Raw genomic sequence first — 15,503 nt, 5'->3', positions numbered from 1 at the left:
GAAATCAGTCTTCATTCCTGTTCCATCTTCCCACTGAAGTAATTCCCTTTCTCCTTCAGGTCACTATATGTATTTTTAAAATTAATCAACACATGTCCTTTACAGTGTGTTTTATCCTGTAGTTCAGAAAACGGGCTTGTTGCCACTGAAGCTCTACAAAAATACTTCTAAGGCTGATTTTCACCAGATGAGATTTTCAGAAGCAGGAGCTGTGCCTGACCCTTCCCTGTGTCCCTGCTGCTGTCACAGAGGGACAGATGGCCCGTCTGAGCACCACCAAGAACTCAAGGAAGAGTTTGATTCCTTCCAGCTCCAACTGTTTGGAAGTAACAGTCAAGACTCAATTCCCTCCTCCACCAGCCCCCAATTAATGTGACCAGATTTTCCAGCACATCCATCCTGTAGGAATGCTGCCCAAAAGTGTACCAACCTCAGCTGAAGAGACAAAATATCCTGGAAGGCTCAGCATGTCTTTAGGTAGCTCCTGGGGTTGTGCAGTGGGTTTTCCAGTGGTTAAATCCATATTCTCCTCATGTGTCATGGTCATTTAAAGGGAGAACTTGCACCTTGCCTGACCAGACCGTGACAATATAAACCAAGTCAGTGTTAGTCTCAAACTGTACATCATTGCTGTGTATCAGCAGATTCTGCAGATATTAACAAAAAATCCTGCTTTCAGTGAAATGTTGGCAGCATCTTCAGTCAGGGGAGATGCAGGAATGATTTTCTCAGATAGAGAAAAACAAGTATCTTGCCTCCATCAGAGACCAGCTAGGGTTAGTTTGGGAAAAAATGCAAGAAACTGTACAGGGTTTAAAGCTACTGCCCAATTTTAGAATAAAACCCTTCCCCTAAGGATCTTTGCAGTACCTGTCGTTCATCTTAGGGATTTTTTTCTTGTTGCCCACCTCTGGAAATGTTTGTCTGCACTTCCCTCGGTGCTGCTGGTACGCAGGGAGGTGTCCTGTGGGTGCAGCAGGTACAGATGTGTCTCACAGCTGTGCCTCTGGCTCAGGTCCCTCCCTAGCCCTGTATTTTGGGTGTGTATATGTGAAACATCAGGCTGCAATGTTTTACATACCCATAAAACTATAATGCAACCAGTAACAGGCACTTATTAAACAATGTCCTGATTTTATAAACACACTTAAATTGTCTCCAAACTTACTACCCCACATCATGCTTGTTAGAGCCAAACACAGCCCGTGGCTATCACAAGGTGTGAAGTAAAGCAATGTTTGGGCAGCAATTTTAACACTCCTCACTGTTACCTGTAGGCTTCAGAGGAATGCAAAGTGCTTTGATCTAAGGAAGAGGCAGTGCAGGATTCCAGGTAGAGTTTAGCAGAGATTTATTTCATGAAAAGCTTCATTAGCCTGAATTGTTTTACATCCCATTAGTTTCAGACACTCTGGTTTAGCATATGTTCACTTTCTTCCACTTTTCCACTCCTTCCTCCTCTGTCAGATGCTTCCTGAGCTCTTTGCTATACACCAGCACAAGCTCCCATCCCCACCATTGGACACAGCTCCAGCAAAATGTGCTGGTTCAGGGAATACTTCACTGGCACTAAAGCCTCCCAAGGGGAGGCTGAAAGTGGATTCCTCTTGCCTACAAAAAATTAATTTTTCTAAGGGTTAAATGTACATGCCATGCTGGAGAGAGAGCCCTTCCACATCCCTCATGACACAGGATCGAGTCAGCAGGAATTGGTGAAACCTCCTCATCTCCCAGTCACAGAGATCCCACACTCCAGAGGCAGAGGCCATCAAGCCTTGTCCTGGCATTGCTGTGTGGAAGCCAAGAGCTGCCCACCTCACTACAGCACATCATCTACTCAGAAATTTGCCACCTCCCTTTCTCCTTTCTATGGATCCCTGAACTGCCTCTAATCCAAACACCTCTCCTTTGTTTTCCCCATATTCTGCTTTCTTCCTGTGAGGGTCCCAACTCTCTGTGCCATTTCCCACTTCCAGGTTATGGCAGGGAGCATGAGAAATTCCTGCCAGTCAAACCTGCAGAGGGGGAGCCCTCCTGAGAACACTGACCTGTTTTCTGCTGGTTTAGGCTGCAAGAACTGAATACCTGAAAGCTTTCCTTTGGTGTCTGTGAAGGTCTCATCTCGCAGATGGCCCTGTCTGGGGGCCCCTCACTGACCACATCCCTGCTCTGGTGGTTGTGACCTCAAAGCCTTTCAGAACAACCTTGACAAGATGAAAAAAGACAAACTGAAGAAATCTGGAGGAAAGTCAGCACTGACATGCCATGAAAACCAAGACACTGATCCATCTTGGTAAATACTACTCAGTTGGGGGGTTTTTGGCTACTTACAAGTGAACTGAGTGTTACACACTTCCCTCCTTCCCATTTCATTCTCTTTTAAACAGACAGGATCTCATAAGATTGGAGAAAACTGCAATACTGGTGCCAAAGTGCCCTTGTTGGTCTCTTCAGAAGCTGAGAATTGCTGGCACCAGCCCAAGACAAGCGACAAAGAACAGGAGGAGTTTGGAGAGCAGCTAGACTTGCAAAGCCCAGAGCACTGTAAAAGAAACCAAACACAAACCAGGATGATGATTGGCAGGGATGGGATGACTCTGCTGCTGGAAATGAAAGTGCTATGAATAATCAGGCACCTCTGACCCAGGAAAACATTGCCTTCATTTGCAGCTCAAAAGTGATTGCAGATGGTATTGGGGAGGGGAATCAAGCTATTCACTGTGCTTTCCCCTCACCAGAAAAATTCATTTCCTCTGTGCTGTTGAGCAATGAAAAAACACCTGATTGGATCTGCTGAGACACAGAAGATGTGGAATGAGGAGTGGAAGAGCCCACAGGGTGATGCTAAAGGTAATCCTATTAAAGCAGTGAGCTAGAGGGGCAAATGCACATATAAACTCCTATTTTAACACAGATTAAAACAAATCCCTTAAAGGAACCAATATATTTGGACATTTCTGTAAAATCCTGATGTCACCGTTGCTGAATGGGATGTTGGATGTCATTCCTCATTCCCCCCTGCTCCTCCTGTTCATTCCCATGTCCCTGCACTCCCAGCTCCCTGTCTGCCCTGTCCCTGTTGGAGTCAGTCCCTGAAGTGCCCAGCCCTGTCCAGCCTCCTGTGCTGGGAGGCCTCTCCCTTGCAGGGACAGCGACAGTTTCCCTTGGGCTCTCAGCATTCCCGACTGCTGGAACACATTCCCTGTAGCCACGAGGGCTGAAAGGAGGAGGAGCAAAGCCACATTCCAGAGCCCGCTGAGGGACCTGTGCTGGCTGTGCTGTCACACACCGTGTCCTGTCCTCAGCTGACAGCAGGAGAGGCAGCTCCCAGTGGAAAGGAGCCTGTGGAGACACAGAATAACATCATCCCTTGTTATCCCTTGTCACAGCCCTCGGCTGGTGGAAAACAGCAAGGAGCAAAGGCTGCCTGGGCAGCAAATACAAACAGCTCAGTGTCCCTGACAACCTGCACTGCCCCCCCAGCGTGTCTGACACATGCAGCACCTGCTGGAGATGGGTGTCACTGCCCCTCGGACAGATCCTGCCTCAGGACAACTGAGTCTTAACTCTGGCTTTTCAGGGCCTTTGGAAATAAAGTCCAAAGGCAAGGAGGAGGAAGACAGGAGGAGGAGGAATTTGGGTCCTTTTCCTGCACCTCTGCAGCCTCATTGGAGGGCAGATGTTTCTCACATCCTATAAGTAGGCTGTGATCCACATTTTATTCCACTACTGGATGAATCCACATTTACCTCTGAATGGGTTAAAGAAACTTCTTTTCTCTGGTTTTACTGTGGAAATATTCTCAGCAAGAACTCAGGTGTCCTTTTTCACTCCATGTCCTCCCTCACAGCTCTGCCTGCTCCCACCTCTGCCACCCCCATCCCAGTGACATCTCCTCTGTGCAGGGTGTCCATATACACAAAAACCAAGTTCGGGTGCTGAAAATGCAACCTGAAAAGACAAAAAACTGTGCAGAACAGTTGCACTGCCTCCCACACTGAAGCTTAAGCTCTGCTCACAGGCCTGCATTTCTTAAAGTGATGTTTTCGTGGAACAGGATGGAAATATTCCTGAAAAAAATGCCTACAACCAAGATTTCCAAATTAGATGTCCAAGATTAGGCTTCTAAACCCATAATCAAATCTTTAAGCAAATGGCCTAATTTCCTTGAGTGTTGAACACACAGCTACTCAGCCTGCCTTTGTCAGGAACAGAGGGATGCAAGGCTCTTGGGAAAAAAGGAATGAAGGAAGGGAGAAGTCAGGCCACTTCCTAGGGTACTTGAGGTGGAATTAAATAGGTGGCTTGGAGTCAGTACTTTCAAAAATTATTCCCATCCTATTACATCAGTTTCAAGCCTCCTGCCCAACACATTCAGTACTGAAAAGCAAATTATATCTGTGTACATGAATGCATGAATTTACCTTTTGATTCCATTTAAAAGCATTTCACAATAATACAGAAAAATATTAACTGTAGGAATATTAACACCAGAAGGTATGAGCAGATAAAGTCAGACCTTAGTCCACAGTGTGAGCCGAGCCCTGGACAGGTCAGGCTTTTCATGGCACAGAATTTAGGGGCACAGGGTGTGTTTCCCAAGCCCTGCTCCAGCCCCCTTGGCTGGGATGGAGTCACAGTCCAAACCTGGGCACTTTGAACAGGGCATTTCCAAAGGACTTTCCTGCAATGGGATTTGACAGCCCTTACAATAATGTCCTGAATTCCAGCCATCTGATTATCCCAGGGTATGTGGGTAATTTACATACTAACAAAAAACTGTTCTGAAACATTAAATTACACAAAGTGAGATCCCCACAACTTAGATCACCTTCACCAGCATCAGGCTCAAGAGCCTCCTCATATCAACCTTTGCTTCCCTTATAAACAAAAAGCCTTCTAAGAACCTTTCCAAGGCTTTATTGGATTACAATGAGGATAATTATAGAACTGAGATGAACCCAGTGGCTCTCCTGTAATGGAACACAGCCAGTTCCAGCTACTCAAATACCAGCAGGACTTGGCAGAGCCCCACAGATGTTCTTCCATGGGGTTTGTGCCTATTCCAAGGGATGAGGGAAGTGCTCCCCGGTCCCAGGCACCCTCACGGGCAGGGTGGGAGAACCCAGTGCTCAAAGGAGGCCTGAGGAGTGAGCAGTGTTTGCAAACCAGCAGAAGGATCTCTGAAGAAAACTTTTGCCTTGAAAGTTTTGGGATAGTGGAGGACTTTTGGGTTTCTTAGTTTGCAAAAGACAATTTGGCTGCACAAGTAACGAGGGCAAAGAGGAGGAAAACACGAGGTGTTCTTAGGAGAGGGCACCCACCCAGGAGCTGTAAATCTGTCACCTGGGAGCTCTGCACCTTCAGCCCTGGCACAGGGAGATCCTGAGGAGCTGGGAAAGCCCATCCCAGAGCAGTGCACGGGGCTGCTGGTTTGGGAAGGAGAGAAAAAGTGACATGGAACGTCTTTGACAATTAAAACTGTGCTGAGAGCAATGTCACAGCACATCAGTGGGGGGAGGAACCCCTGGAGAATTGGGGACACAGCACGGCACTGTTGTGTCTTAGGTGTGTCTTGCACCCATTTTGGTAGAAGCTCCAAATAATCACAACTCTGAAGGCCATTTTTATGCAAAGCAGAGCTCTAAAACTTGTTTAAAAAATATCCACATAAACAGCACTGAAGGTCACCTGTCCCTGCTTTGGGAATGAGGGAAGAAGGGGAGGAAAAGATCAAAATGGTTACCTGAATGGAATTATAAAATCCCACCTTTTGGAACTGTTCCAAAGTGCCTCTTTCCCACTGCTTTGGTGGGAAAGAGCAAAGAAGAAATGTTAAATGTAGGAGGAGAATATACAAACAGTTACAGAAAATACACATCATTCAGTTGCTGCAAGGGACTCCAGACAGCAGGAATGCTGCAGAACAAACCATCTCCATAACCAGCAGCTTCCAGCAGCAGCTCTTTCCAATGTAGACAAAGCAGCAAATTTAATAACTTTTTTAATCCCTCTATTTTTCTCTTACTTGTACTTAGTTGGAAATGTAGAAAACAACAGGTATTTCAGCTGATGCCTTAAGAGAACTTCAGTTCCTTCACTGTCCATGTGCCAGGACTCTGTGGCTTTCCCTAATCCAAGTTTTTTGGTGGCATGAAAAGAGTGTAATGTCTGAAATAGCTGCAGTTCAGCACAGCCTCCTCCAGCACTAAGTTCACCCCTCAGTGCAGAATTTGGTGCCACCTGCTAAGAAGCAAATTCAAGACATGCAGAAAACATTATGAAATTCTCCTCCTTTTACAAATCCTAGTGAGGTTCTGTCTTCAAGAGAGAGGGCCAGAACCCAAGTGGGTGTTAGTCCTGCTAAAATTCAGCAAAAAATAACAAAAAATTGCCAAATGTCCTTAAATTACAAAGAAAAAAGAGAGGCATTTGCAAAGATGGAATTGAACTAGTCAGAGTGATCCTGCTCATTTCTAGGCTTTCAGGGAGGAGAGGAGAGTAGGAGTAGGAAGGAGTTTGTCCCGGACTCCGTGTACCGTTTCCAGAACAGCATTTGGCATCTCTTGCTCATATGTCAAATCCGTGCCTGCACAGTGGGCAGATACAGCTCCTGGTTAATTTTTTATTAGAAGAATTTAATGCTGACTTAACAAAAGTGATAAATAGCTCATCTGTTTCCAGGGCAAATCCTGAGCATAGCAATAGGGAAGCACTGTGGAGCTGCTGCAGTCCTGCCATGCCTGAAGCTCTTAGACCTCTACAAGCTGTTGCATTCACATCCAAGACCAAAAATCCCTTGTGGGACAGATTTCCAAAAGATTGGTGGTATAATGGCCATGGCTGGCTTTCACAACCAGAAAAAGTTGCTCAGTCTTTCAGAACACCAACTTTTATTTTAAAGACAATTATCACACTCTTACTGGGTTTCACAAAAAGCTTCTCTGTTATTTCCCACAATGGTCACCCTTCACTACCTGGGTCTAAGTCAGATTTCAGAACAGATTTTTTTAAAATGAGGTAGACAGAAGGAGAAACAAAAACCTGCAGTTGCTGAATTATGGTATTTATAGTGACATTAGACATTAACAGCCATTACAGGAATGTTGTGCTTTATGATCCTTATGATTTACTGGGAGAATCAGGCAAGATTCATAACACTTCACAATTCACTTGCCAATATCCTCCTCAGGCTTTGGCTTTAAGGTGCTGCTGGAAACTATATTGTGACAAACAATGAAAGTTGGCCCCACTGATCATGTATCTGGCATGATATTGAGACAGCAGATACCACAGCCCAAATCCTCTGCACTTGAGAGACAGGAGCTCAAATAGACAGTTCTGTTTAAGTGGTTTTTCAGCTTCTGTTCCCTCCTGAGAGGAGATACTTACCCAAGGCCTGAGGATATGCTGAAGAGCCTCAAAGGATTAGGAAGAGACCATTAACACATTACATATAAAATGATCACGACCCCCCCTCTTGAATCTGACACTGACTTTGTACTGTCTATATTTTCCAAATTCTACAGACAAATCTCATCCTGCTGAGAACTCATAGGCCTCCCTCCCTAATCTCCAGGAGACATTGTGCCTCCAAAGCTCCTGCCTTGTTGGGGTCAGCAGTGGTGCCAGTGACAGCTCCATAAAACACCTCCTGGAGCTCCCCAGCCCCACGGAGTCCTCGGGCCTGGCTGCAGATGGGGGAGGGTTGCCATATGCCAATGCAGTAGCAATTTTTGACTCACAGTCAAAAGCATCCAAAAAAAAGTCAGTGTGCAGGATTTTCTGCCATATGGAGGAATTGTGATTTGGCCTTTTCTCCAGCTGTATCTCATTAAGCAAAAAGGAAAGAAAAAGGGGAGGATGGTCTTTTCTTCTGTGCAAATCTCGCCCCAGAGTTCATCTTCCTCTGAGAGACAGTTCTTTGCTGGTACCTGGAAAACCAAGTCAGAGCAGAAGGAGGCTGTAAGAACCCAGAGGACTGAGGATGTGTTCTGTCCAATTCAACAGGTTTACTTCAGGTTTTTTACACTTTGAACATGAACTTCCCTGGGAAGAGGGAAAAGTGCTACAGAGAGCCAGGACTGGTTCTACAGGGCTGAGAAAGACCAGAGCAGAAGAAGAACCTCCTGTTCCCTGCAGTCTGCACTAGTGCACTACAGTAAAGGATGTTATTTCCTCCAGGCACTGCAGCATTTTGCAGATGTCACTATCAGCACTTCCCTGGTCCTTGTGAGCTCTGGGGTCTGTTTTGCTCGACATGGGAGGTTTATTTAATCTGAGACTTTGCTGGGATTTTGCCTTTATCTTTTTTGTAGAAAGTAATGTGGCATTACCCCAATACAGATATTGGTTCAGATCCCGTACCATGGCTGGTGTCCACACGGGAAAGCCACCAGCTACAAGTCTAGAAGTTATAAAGACATACAGACACCTCAGGGCCTTTCTGCTTCTCTCCGATCTCCCTCGATGTACAGAGATGTCAGGAGGAAAAAGGCTCCTCCAAAGGCCCCCACGAAGGCACAGATGGCAAAGCTGCTCTGGATGCTCTGGAAGCTGCTCTGGAAGGACGGAGCGCCCTGGGCCTGCAGGGCATTGGAGATCTGGGGAGGGAACAAGGCTGCATTAATTGGGATAACACCCCTTCCTCCTGTGGTTTAACAGCCTGGTCACAGTGTGGCCCTGGGAAGGATCAAACAGGCACACAGGGATGAGAGTCTGCTGCCCGGGTTTGCCAAGCACACCTGCACTGCCCTGCTCTCCAGCTTCCACTGCTCAAGGAACCTCATGTTCTTCATCCCTTCAGTGCCCCCACTCCCAGGAGTGGGAAATACATTTTACCATTTCCTAGCCCTTCTCCAGACAGCCAGCAAAGCACAGGCATTTGGGAATGACCTTTAGCATTTCTTGGTGCTGTTCAATAACTTTATACCTCCCTGATTGGCATCCAGTGGATAGAAACAGGGGGTTAACAGCAATACAGGCACAAGCAGCAACACTCATTAGAAAGGGAAGAGCTGGAAATTAATTACAGACAAGAGTGGGGGCTACTTTTGAGCCAAAAGGCATTTGAGGAGTCGTGACACAGTGAGGAACTGGGTGAAGAAGATACCAGGCAGCTGCTTTTTGCACTGGTGGGAGGATGAAGTTGTAAAGGTTATAAATGATACACATGAATTTTATTTTTGCAGACAGAAAGAAAAGCTGATTTCAAGAAACTCAATAAGATTCAACACTCAAGGAACTTGAAATCTCTTCTTAGCATAAACAAAAAGATAAATGTTGAAAGCAGTCATTTTTATTCCCACATTTGTTCTTAATGGTTAGAATGCACCGTGTGATTTGAAATGCACAAATATGAGACTCTTCAACCTTTGCTGGGTTTTATATGATTATTTATGACACTTTAGGCAGATAAGAGCAAGATAAACTCTAAATAGGCATCTAGAGACTACAGCAAGCATCATGGCCACAATACAAACCTAATGTATTTAATGTTAAGACGCTTAGTGAAAAAATCTCTGGAGCGCAGAGGGAAGAAAAACAGTCTCTGAAAAAGGCTATTCCCTGATTATTCAGCCAGATTTTAAGCTAAAGGGTTGGCTGAAGCAGGTTATAAAATAACAGCAGAATGTGAAAGCAGATTCAGTGTTTAACCAGCAGCAGTCCTGGGCAGTGTTGGTGTTTGGGCTCACAGAAGCATTCCAGAAGAAATGAGGTGCTCCTTGCAAACCATCCCACCTGGACACAGAGCAGTTTTATTCCTGGGTTTATTGTCTCTGTTCTGTATGAAGTTGCAAGGTTACCTGAGGTTAATCTCATCTGGATAAGCTTTCTTTGTCTTCACACTCCTGGGTGAGCTGTTGGTTAAGGTGCCTGTCTGCAGGTCCTGCCCACGGTGACACAGCACCGCCAGCATGAGGCCTCAGAGGACAGGGGGCAGAGGCACAAACAGCTTCACCTTTCAGGCAGGAAGCTTAAACAGTTGGTCAAAGGAGATGCACAAGAGATATTTCAGCTTTTGGGGTTCCTCCTGTTGCTGCATCCCATGTCAGCCATTTTCCCTGACACAGGGGTGTTGGGTGTTCTGTCCCCACACACAAACAGCTGGATCAGTGGGAGGGCAGGACCTTCCTAATACACAGGAATGAGCAAAGTGGTCTCTTCATTTGCCAAAAAAAAGAGGCTGAGCAGGAGGAATCCCTCAGTGAGAGAGGGTGTCTTCTCTGCCAGACAGATTACACAGCTGAAACTCTGGTTTTCACCCAGTTGAGGACAAGGGGAAGCTCGTGTGTGGCTGGAGCAGCAGCTGTGCCTGCAGGAACAGCTCACTGGGGCACTGCTGGCCCTGTCTAACCCTGCCACTGTTAACAGGGGACAAAGCACCAACAGAGAGTCCTGAGGTGAACTTTAAATAAACTCCCATACAAAGCAAACTTTAAAGCAACAACAAGGACTCACTCTCTCTCCCGTGTCCAGTAAAGCAGAAAAATCAAAGTGGGTGATTGGTGTGTGCAGAGTTACTGTGTCCTAAATCACAAAGAATGAGGGAAGGAAATGGCACTGACAGGTACAATCCACTGGAACTGAAACTAATGAACTGCACAGAGAAAACAGGACTTGGCTGCTTTGCCCAGGAGCACCTCAGATCAGGTAAATGTAGGCAGGGCAGAGAAATCAGGTCTCAAGGAATATGAAAATCAAGGTTAAGGTGCTTTGAGACCAGAGCTTTAAAGGCCAAGTAGTATCTAAAGGCAAAATTGCATCACTTTTGTTCTGATTTCCAAGACACCATCAACTCTGAGATTTTGAGTCTTGGCTTTTAAATGCATTTGATTAATTTCCATGAAACTCCTCACAAGAGCAGAAAGTGCTTAAATCCAAGTACAATACCATGACATCGTGTTTGCAAAAATGTGTACCTTCAAAAATACGTGAGTTTTCACATTTCAAATCAAAATAAATTTCTACACACTGCATGGATAGGATTATATTCTATACAGGATTATATTCTACCCACCTGCAGTGTCACAGGACCAGGGGTTTCATGCAGGTAAAAAATTTCTGTGTTCTAAACTCAGTATGAGCAATATAAGTAATTTGTAGTTTTGGACCAGGTAGTGTCTACAGTTCTGTGAGTGCATTTCAGTTTGTGGCAGTTTTCCCCTAAGGAAGGCTCCAGAAGCAGGGAGTTCACTTACAGCCCCGATGAGGTATGGGCTGCCTGCATCCCCCAGGAGGTGGCTCAGCAGGATCTGCAGGGCGATGGCCGTGGACTGGCGCCTCGGGGTCACCACGTACTGCAACAAAACAGCACCAGAGAGAGCCTCAGCAATGGCAGCTTCTTCTGGGACATCCCAGAGACATTGAGGCATTAACTTTTCTATTTTATATTACAAGTTTGGAGACACAGAAGTTCTTCTGGGCAAAAGGGTATATTGCATGTTTTGTTGAGGGGAAAAACATTCAGGGGGGGAAGACACAGGAGGGAACGACAACAAAGTAACTAAACCAGGACTCCCCTTACTACACGGATTCATTTGGCCATGCAACTATCAGAAGCCTCCAGGCAAGTATTCCTTGCAGTCATAATGATTTGGTAAGAAGGATATTCAGCACTGACAGCCCATGGGAAAAGTCTCTTGTGACCTGTGTCAGCAGGCCTGGTCCGGACTGCTGAGGGGATTCTGGGGGACCTGGAGCCTGAAGGAGCTGCTGTGGCTGTACAGGGTGTCAGCTGGGACCTTACAGACTACAGGGAGACACAGGGAGGAGACCCAACCTGTGAGACCAGAAGGTGGCTGGTGGTGCTGTAATGGCACTGCCTGTAACTGGGTATCACCTGGGATCACTGGATATCAACACCTCCAAATGATTTTGCTTGTGAGTGCACACAGTTTAAATAACAAGTTGGAGATGTGCACATCCAGGACACAGCAAAGCATCACAGAGATTAGAATCATTTTGTCAAATGAAATATAGTAATTTGGGGGTAATAAGGGCTTTGTGCCTGTACTACTGAAGATCAACTGTGCCTGAAGAAGTACAGCATGATTCCATATAATTTGTGTCTCTTTCAATAATGCATTTACACAAAATGCATTCACAGTCAGAATGAGGCAGAAGCAATTTCAAACCTTCATACCTTTGTTTTCCAACCATTTGCTCATAGCAGAGAAAAAATGCTTAATATTCTTCCAGTCCTCTCTCCCACAACTTGTTTTTGTTTTGAAGGTGATCTAAACATCACTGTGTCTCAAACACTAATTAACAGGGTGATTGGTGTTTTACCAGGAGACAAACTCAAGGTATATACTGGCCCTATAGCTGCCTTCAAGGAAACATTAACACACTGGGTAAATTGGGTTTAAAATTAAGAAAAGATCCTGCTCTCACATTTAATTAGGGTTTTGGTCCTGCTTATTCCATCTTGCAGCCAGTTTCAGTAAAGAACCAGGAACACTGGCAGTGCCCCCCTTAGGCAGAAATGGCCTCAACCTTGGACACACAAATCACTCCTAACCACCCCCTCTGCACCCAGTAAGAGAGCTCTGTACAGTGCAGCTGGATTGGAAGGCACAACCTCCTTCCTTCCTTTGGGCACATGCAGCTCCCTTGTATCCCTCCCCGTTCCCAGTCCCTCCAAAGCAGAGATTTCTAACCACGGATGGAACATTTATTTTTCATTGGGAATATTTAGATAGAATGTTTCAACGATAATAAATATTAAACCAGGGATGTGTTGGACATCTCTTCAGAGTTACAGAAAACCTCTCTGATGCCATGTTGCCACGACACTGCACCCAGTCCTGGGCCAGCAAGAGCAGAGTTGTGTGAGATTGGCTGCTCTGAAATCCCTGTCACCCACGGGATGAAGGAACAGTCCTCCAGCTCCTCCTCACTGAGGCCATGGCACACTGAGGGTGTGCAGTCTCCTCATGCTTTGTTTTCTCCTGGAACACTCCTGGAGTACCAGATGAGCACCTGCATTTTGGGAACAGTCTCTTGTGCAGAGAGAGATAAAGGAACTACAGTAGAAAACTCTGAGCTTGGGAAGCTCAGACAGACCTGGCTCTGATAGACTGTATAGCACTGGAGACTTTTAGGTCTTGGCTCTCCAAGGATATCATGTCATCTGTCCTACACTCAGATTTGTTTTACAGGCTGTGTTTGAGAAATACAAATCAGACATTGTTATGCACTTACTGTATCGTGGGCATCGCAAGCACGAGAGAAGCTAAATGGGCTCTGTCTCTCCCAGTGCCCTGCACCACTTCCTTACCACGTTTCTTTGATATCTCATATCTCTAACTACAACAGACAGGTGAAATAAAGCTGTAACAAGAAAAATAGAAGGATAGGATGTTTCCTATAGTTTGGAGGGTCATACAAACTCTGCCTGTGCTGTCACTCAGGTTCTTCTGCACGATGGAAACCAAGAGCTCAAGGCACTGTGGGATTCACTGAGAAAAGAAGAAACAAAAGACACCCCTCCAGAGGGACTTCGAAGTAGCCACAGTCTCCTGCCCAGACGCAGGGACTGCCCAGGGCCCCACCCCATGGCAGTGGCTGGTGACATCCTGCACTCCCCCATCTCCCAGGAGATCCCAGCCCAGAGGCCTGGACAGGGAAGGCCCAAACAGGTACAGTTTGCAAAGCCTGTGGTGCTGTGTCTGGGGGTTCCAGAGACCCTCCTGCACACGCTGTCACAGAGCTGTCAGCTGAAAGAGCAGATGGAACACAGGCTGGGGAACACTCCTGCACCTCCCAGGGCACTTCCAAAGGCAGGAACATGTTGGTTGCCTTCCCAAGGCCCACAGAGGCTTCCAGTTCCAGCATCTCCTATGCTATTAGCTGCCACAACCCTTAAAGACAGAGTTCTGTCACCTCACAGAGGACAAACATGTTTCATAAGGGACACTCCAGGAACAGCCTCTCAGTAAAGCAGCAGGGCAGCTCCAGCCCCTCTCCACGTGCACATTAGCACTGGAGTTGTACAGCTGAGATTTCTGTGTTTACACTGAGCAGGAGGACAGAGGTGGCTCCATGCACTGCATCCTTATGCACAGCCACAAAGCAAGAAAGTCCTTATCATTCAGCCAGCATCTCCCTTTGTCTTCAGCTCCACAGGTCGCAGGATAAATGAATTTCTAGCTACATTGTCTGGCTAGTAGTGCCATGTGGGAAGAAAGAGAAGTCATTTTCATGGCAAAATAAGAACATGCATTAGCAAATCCAGCTACATTGTCAGAACTCCTACCAGTTCACGTGGGAAATAAGACAAGAAGAGGAATTACTGCTGTTATCTGTGGCACCCTTCAGTCACTGCAACAGCAGAAATACACCAAACCTGTGGGGTTCCAGCAGGACAAAACCCAACTCCTGGATAAAATTGCCACTAAATGAGCAGATACCCACAAATTCAGCTCAATGCCATAATTTCTCTGATAAAATGATTAATATTTAGAATTCAAGAGATCCAACCCAAAGCACATTCATGGTAATCCACTGAATGTCTGCTCCCAGGGGGACACACCACCACAGAGCTCAGCCAAAGTCGTCACCTCCCCACTTGTTGGCAATCGATGCAACATTGCTGGTACCTAAACCCAAAATATTCTAAAGTAAATGCAGTGAGGGGTGTTGGTCACCTGGGAGAAAAAAATCTCCTTCTCTTCTGGATTTAGATGGATCCAGGATATGCAGTGGCACTCCCCACAGACTTCCTGCAGGCTGGGATGTGATGCAGCGTTCCCTGAGCAAACTGAGACTGGAATGATGGAACTGAACCAAAGCCCAGCTCCTTCCAGGATTTGCAGTTTGGGTTCAGGAAGGGATTGAAGGAATGAGCTGACAGTAACCATCTGCCTCACTTTCCTCATCATACATCACCAGGACCTCACTCAGTGTCACCTGCCTCTTTAACAGTGACAGAGGACAGAATTAAAATGCAGATGGAGGAGTTCAGAGAAAAGTAAATTGAGAAACTTAAAAAAATCCCTCAGTGGTGCCTCAACTGATGTAAAAAGAATGGTAATTGTAATAATACTTGGTTCTGGTACAAAACCCCAGTGATTTCAAAATAAACTGAAACAGAAGCTAATAAAAGTTGTCAGTTTTGAGCAGTGATAGTTTTTCTGCACCTGTTCACTGCTGCAAGGCTCCAGCTCTTTTCTCGTAGGATAATTGTTTCTGACCATTCCGTGAGAGTCAAAGAAGAAGCAAAACCCTTTTGCTGCTGGCTGAGATTTTAAGCAGGCAGCCATTTCCCTAATGCTGACTGCATTATTTATTCTTTAATGAAAATTCCAGAGTGCAGAAAACTGACACGGAGGGAGCAGCACCAGGAAAGAGAACATAATGCACAGTCAGTGTTGGCAGGGCTTTGCTGAAGACCCATGAAATGTAAGGAGTTCCTTTCCTTCATCTCAATCAGAATGTAAAGAAAGGCTCTTCAGCTATAAAATATGTGGATAAACAGGCTCATGTCAAGGCAAGGTCAC

The 15,503-nt window shown here is 45.9% G+C and overlaps 1 protein-coding gene across 12 annotated transcripts in view; it reads right to left on the bottom strand.

Moving 5' to 3' along the window:
- Positions 1 to 881: 881 nt before the first annotated feature.
- Positions 882 to 15,503, bottom strand: part of LOC113971319 (protein spinster homolog 3-like) — a 47,453-nt gene continuing 32,831 nt past the window's right edge. For 8 of the 12 annotated variants that reach the window (XM_027691114.1, XM_027691120.1, XM_027691116.1 and 5 more), the window contains 2 exons: positions 11,202 to 11,300; positions 7,761 to 8,603 (listed from right to left, as the gene is read on the bottom strand). In XM_027691114.1, the coding sequence (XP_027546915.1) occupies positions 8,436 to 8,603; positions 11,202 to 11,300 (267 nt within the window). In that variant the 3' untranslated portion in view covers positions 7,761 to 8,435. Of the gene's footprint in view, positions 1,030 to 2,048; positions 2,205 to 2,331; positions 2,543 to 7,760; positions 8,604 to 11,020; positions 11,301 to 15,503 lie in introns of those variants that run through there. The other 4 variants (XR_003535517.1, XR_003535518.1, XM_027691111.1 and 1 more) reach the window with 4 other exon arrangements.

Source organism: Neopelma chrysocephalum, unplaced genomic scaffold (genome assembly GCF_003984885.1).
Source record: "Neopelma chrysocephalum unplaced genomic scaffold, ASM398488v2 Primary Assembly neopelma1_82, whole genome shotgun sequence".
Taxonomy (NCBI): domain Eukaryota; kingdom Metazoa; phylum Chordata; class Aves; order Passeriformes; family Pipridae; genus Neopelma; species Neopelma chrysocephalum.
Note: the sequence above shows the minus strand (reverse complement) of the source record. Positions and strands in the feature narration are given on the sequence as shown.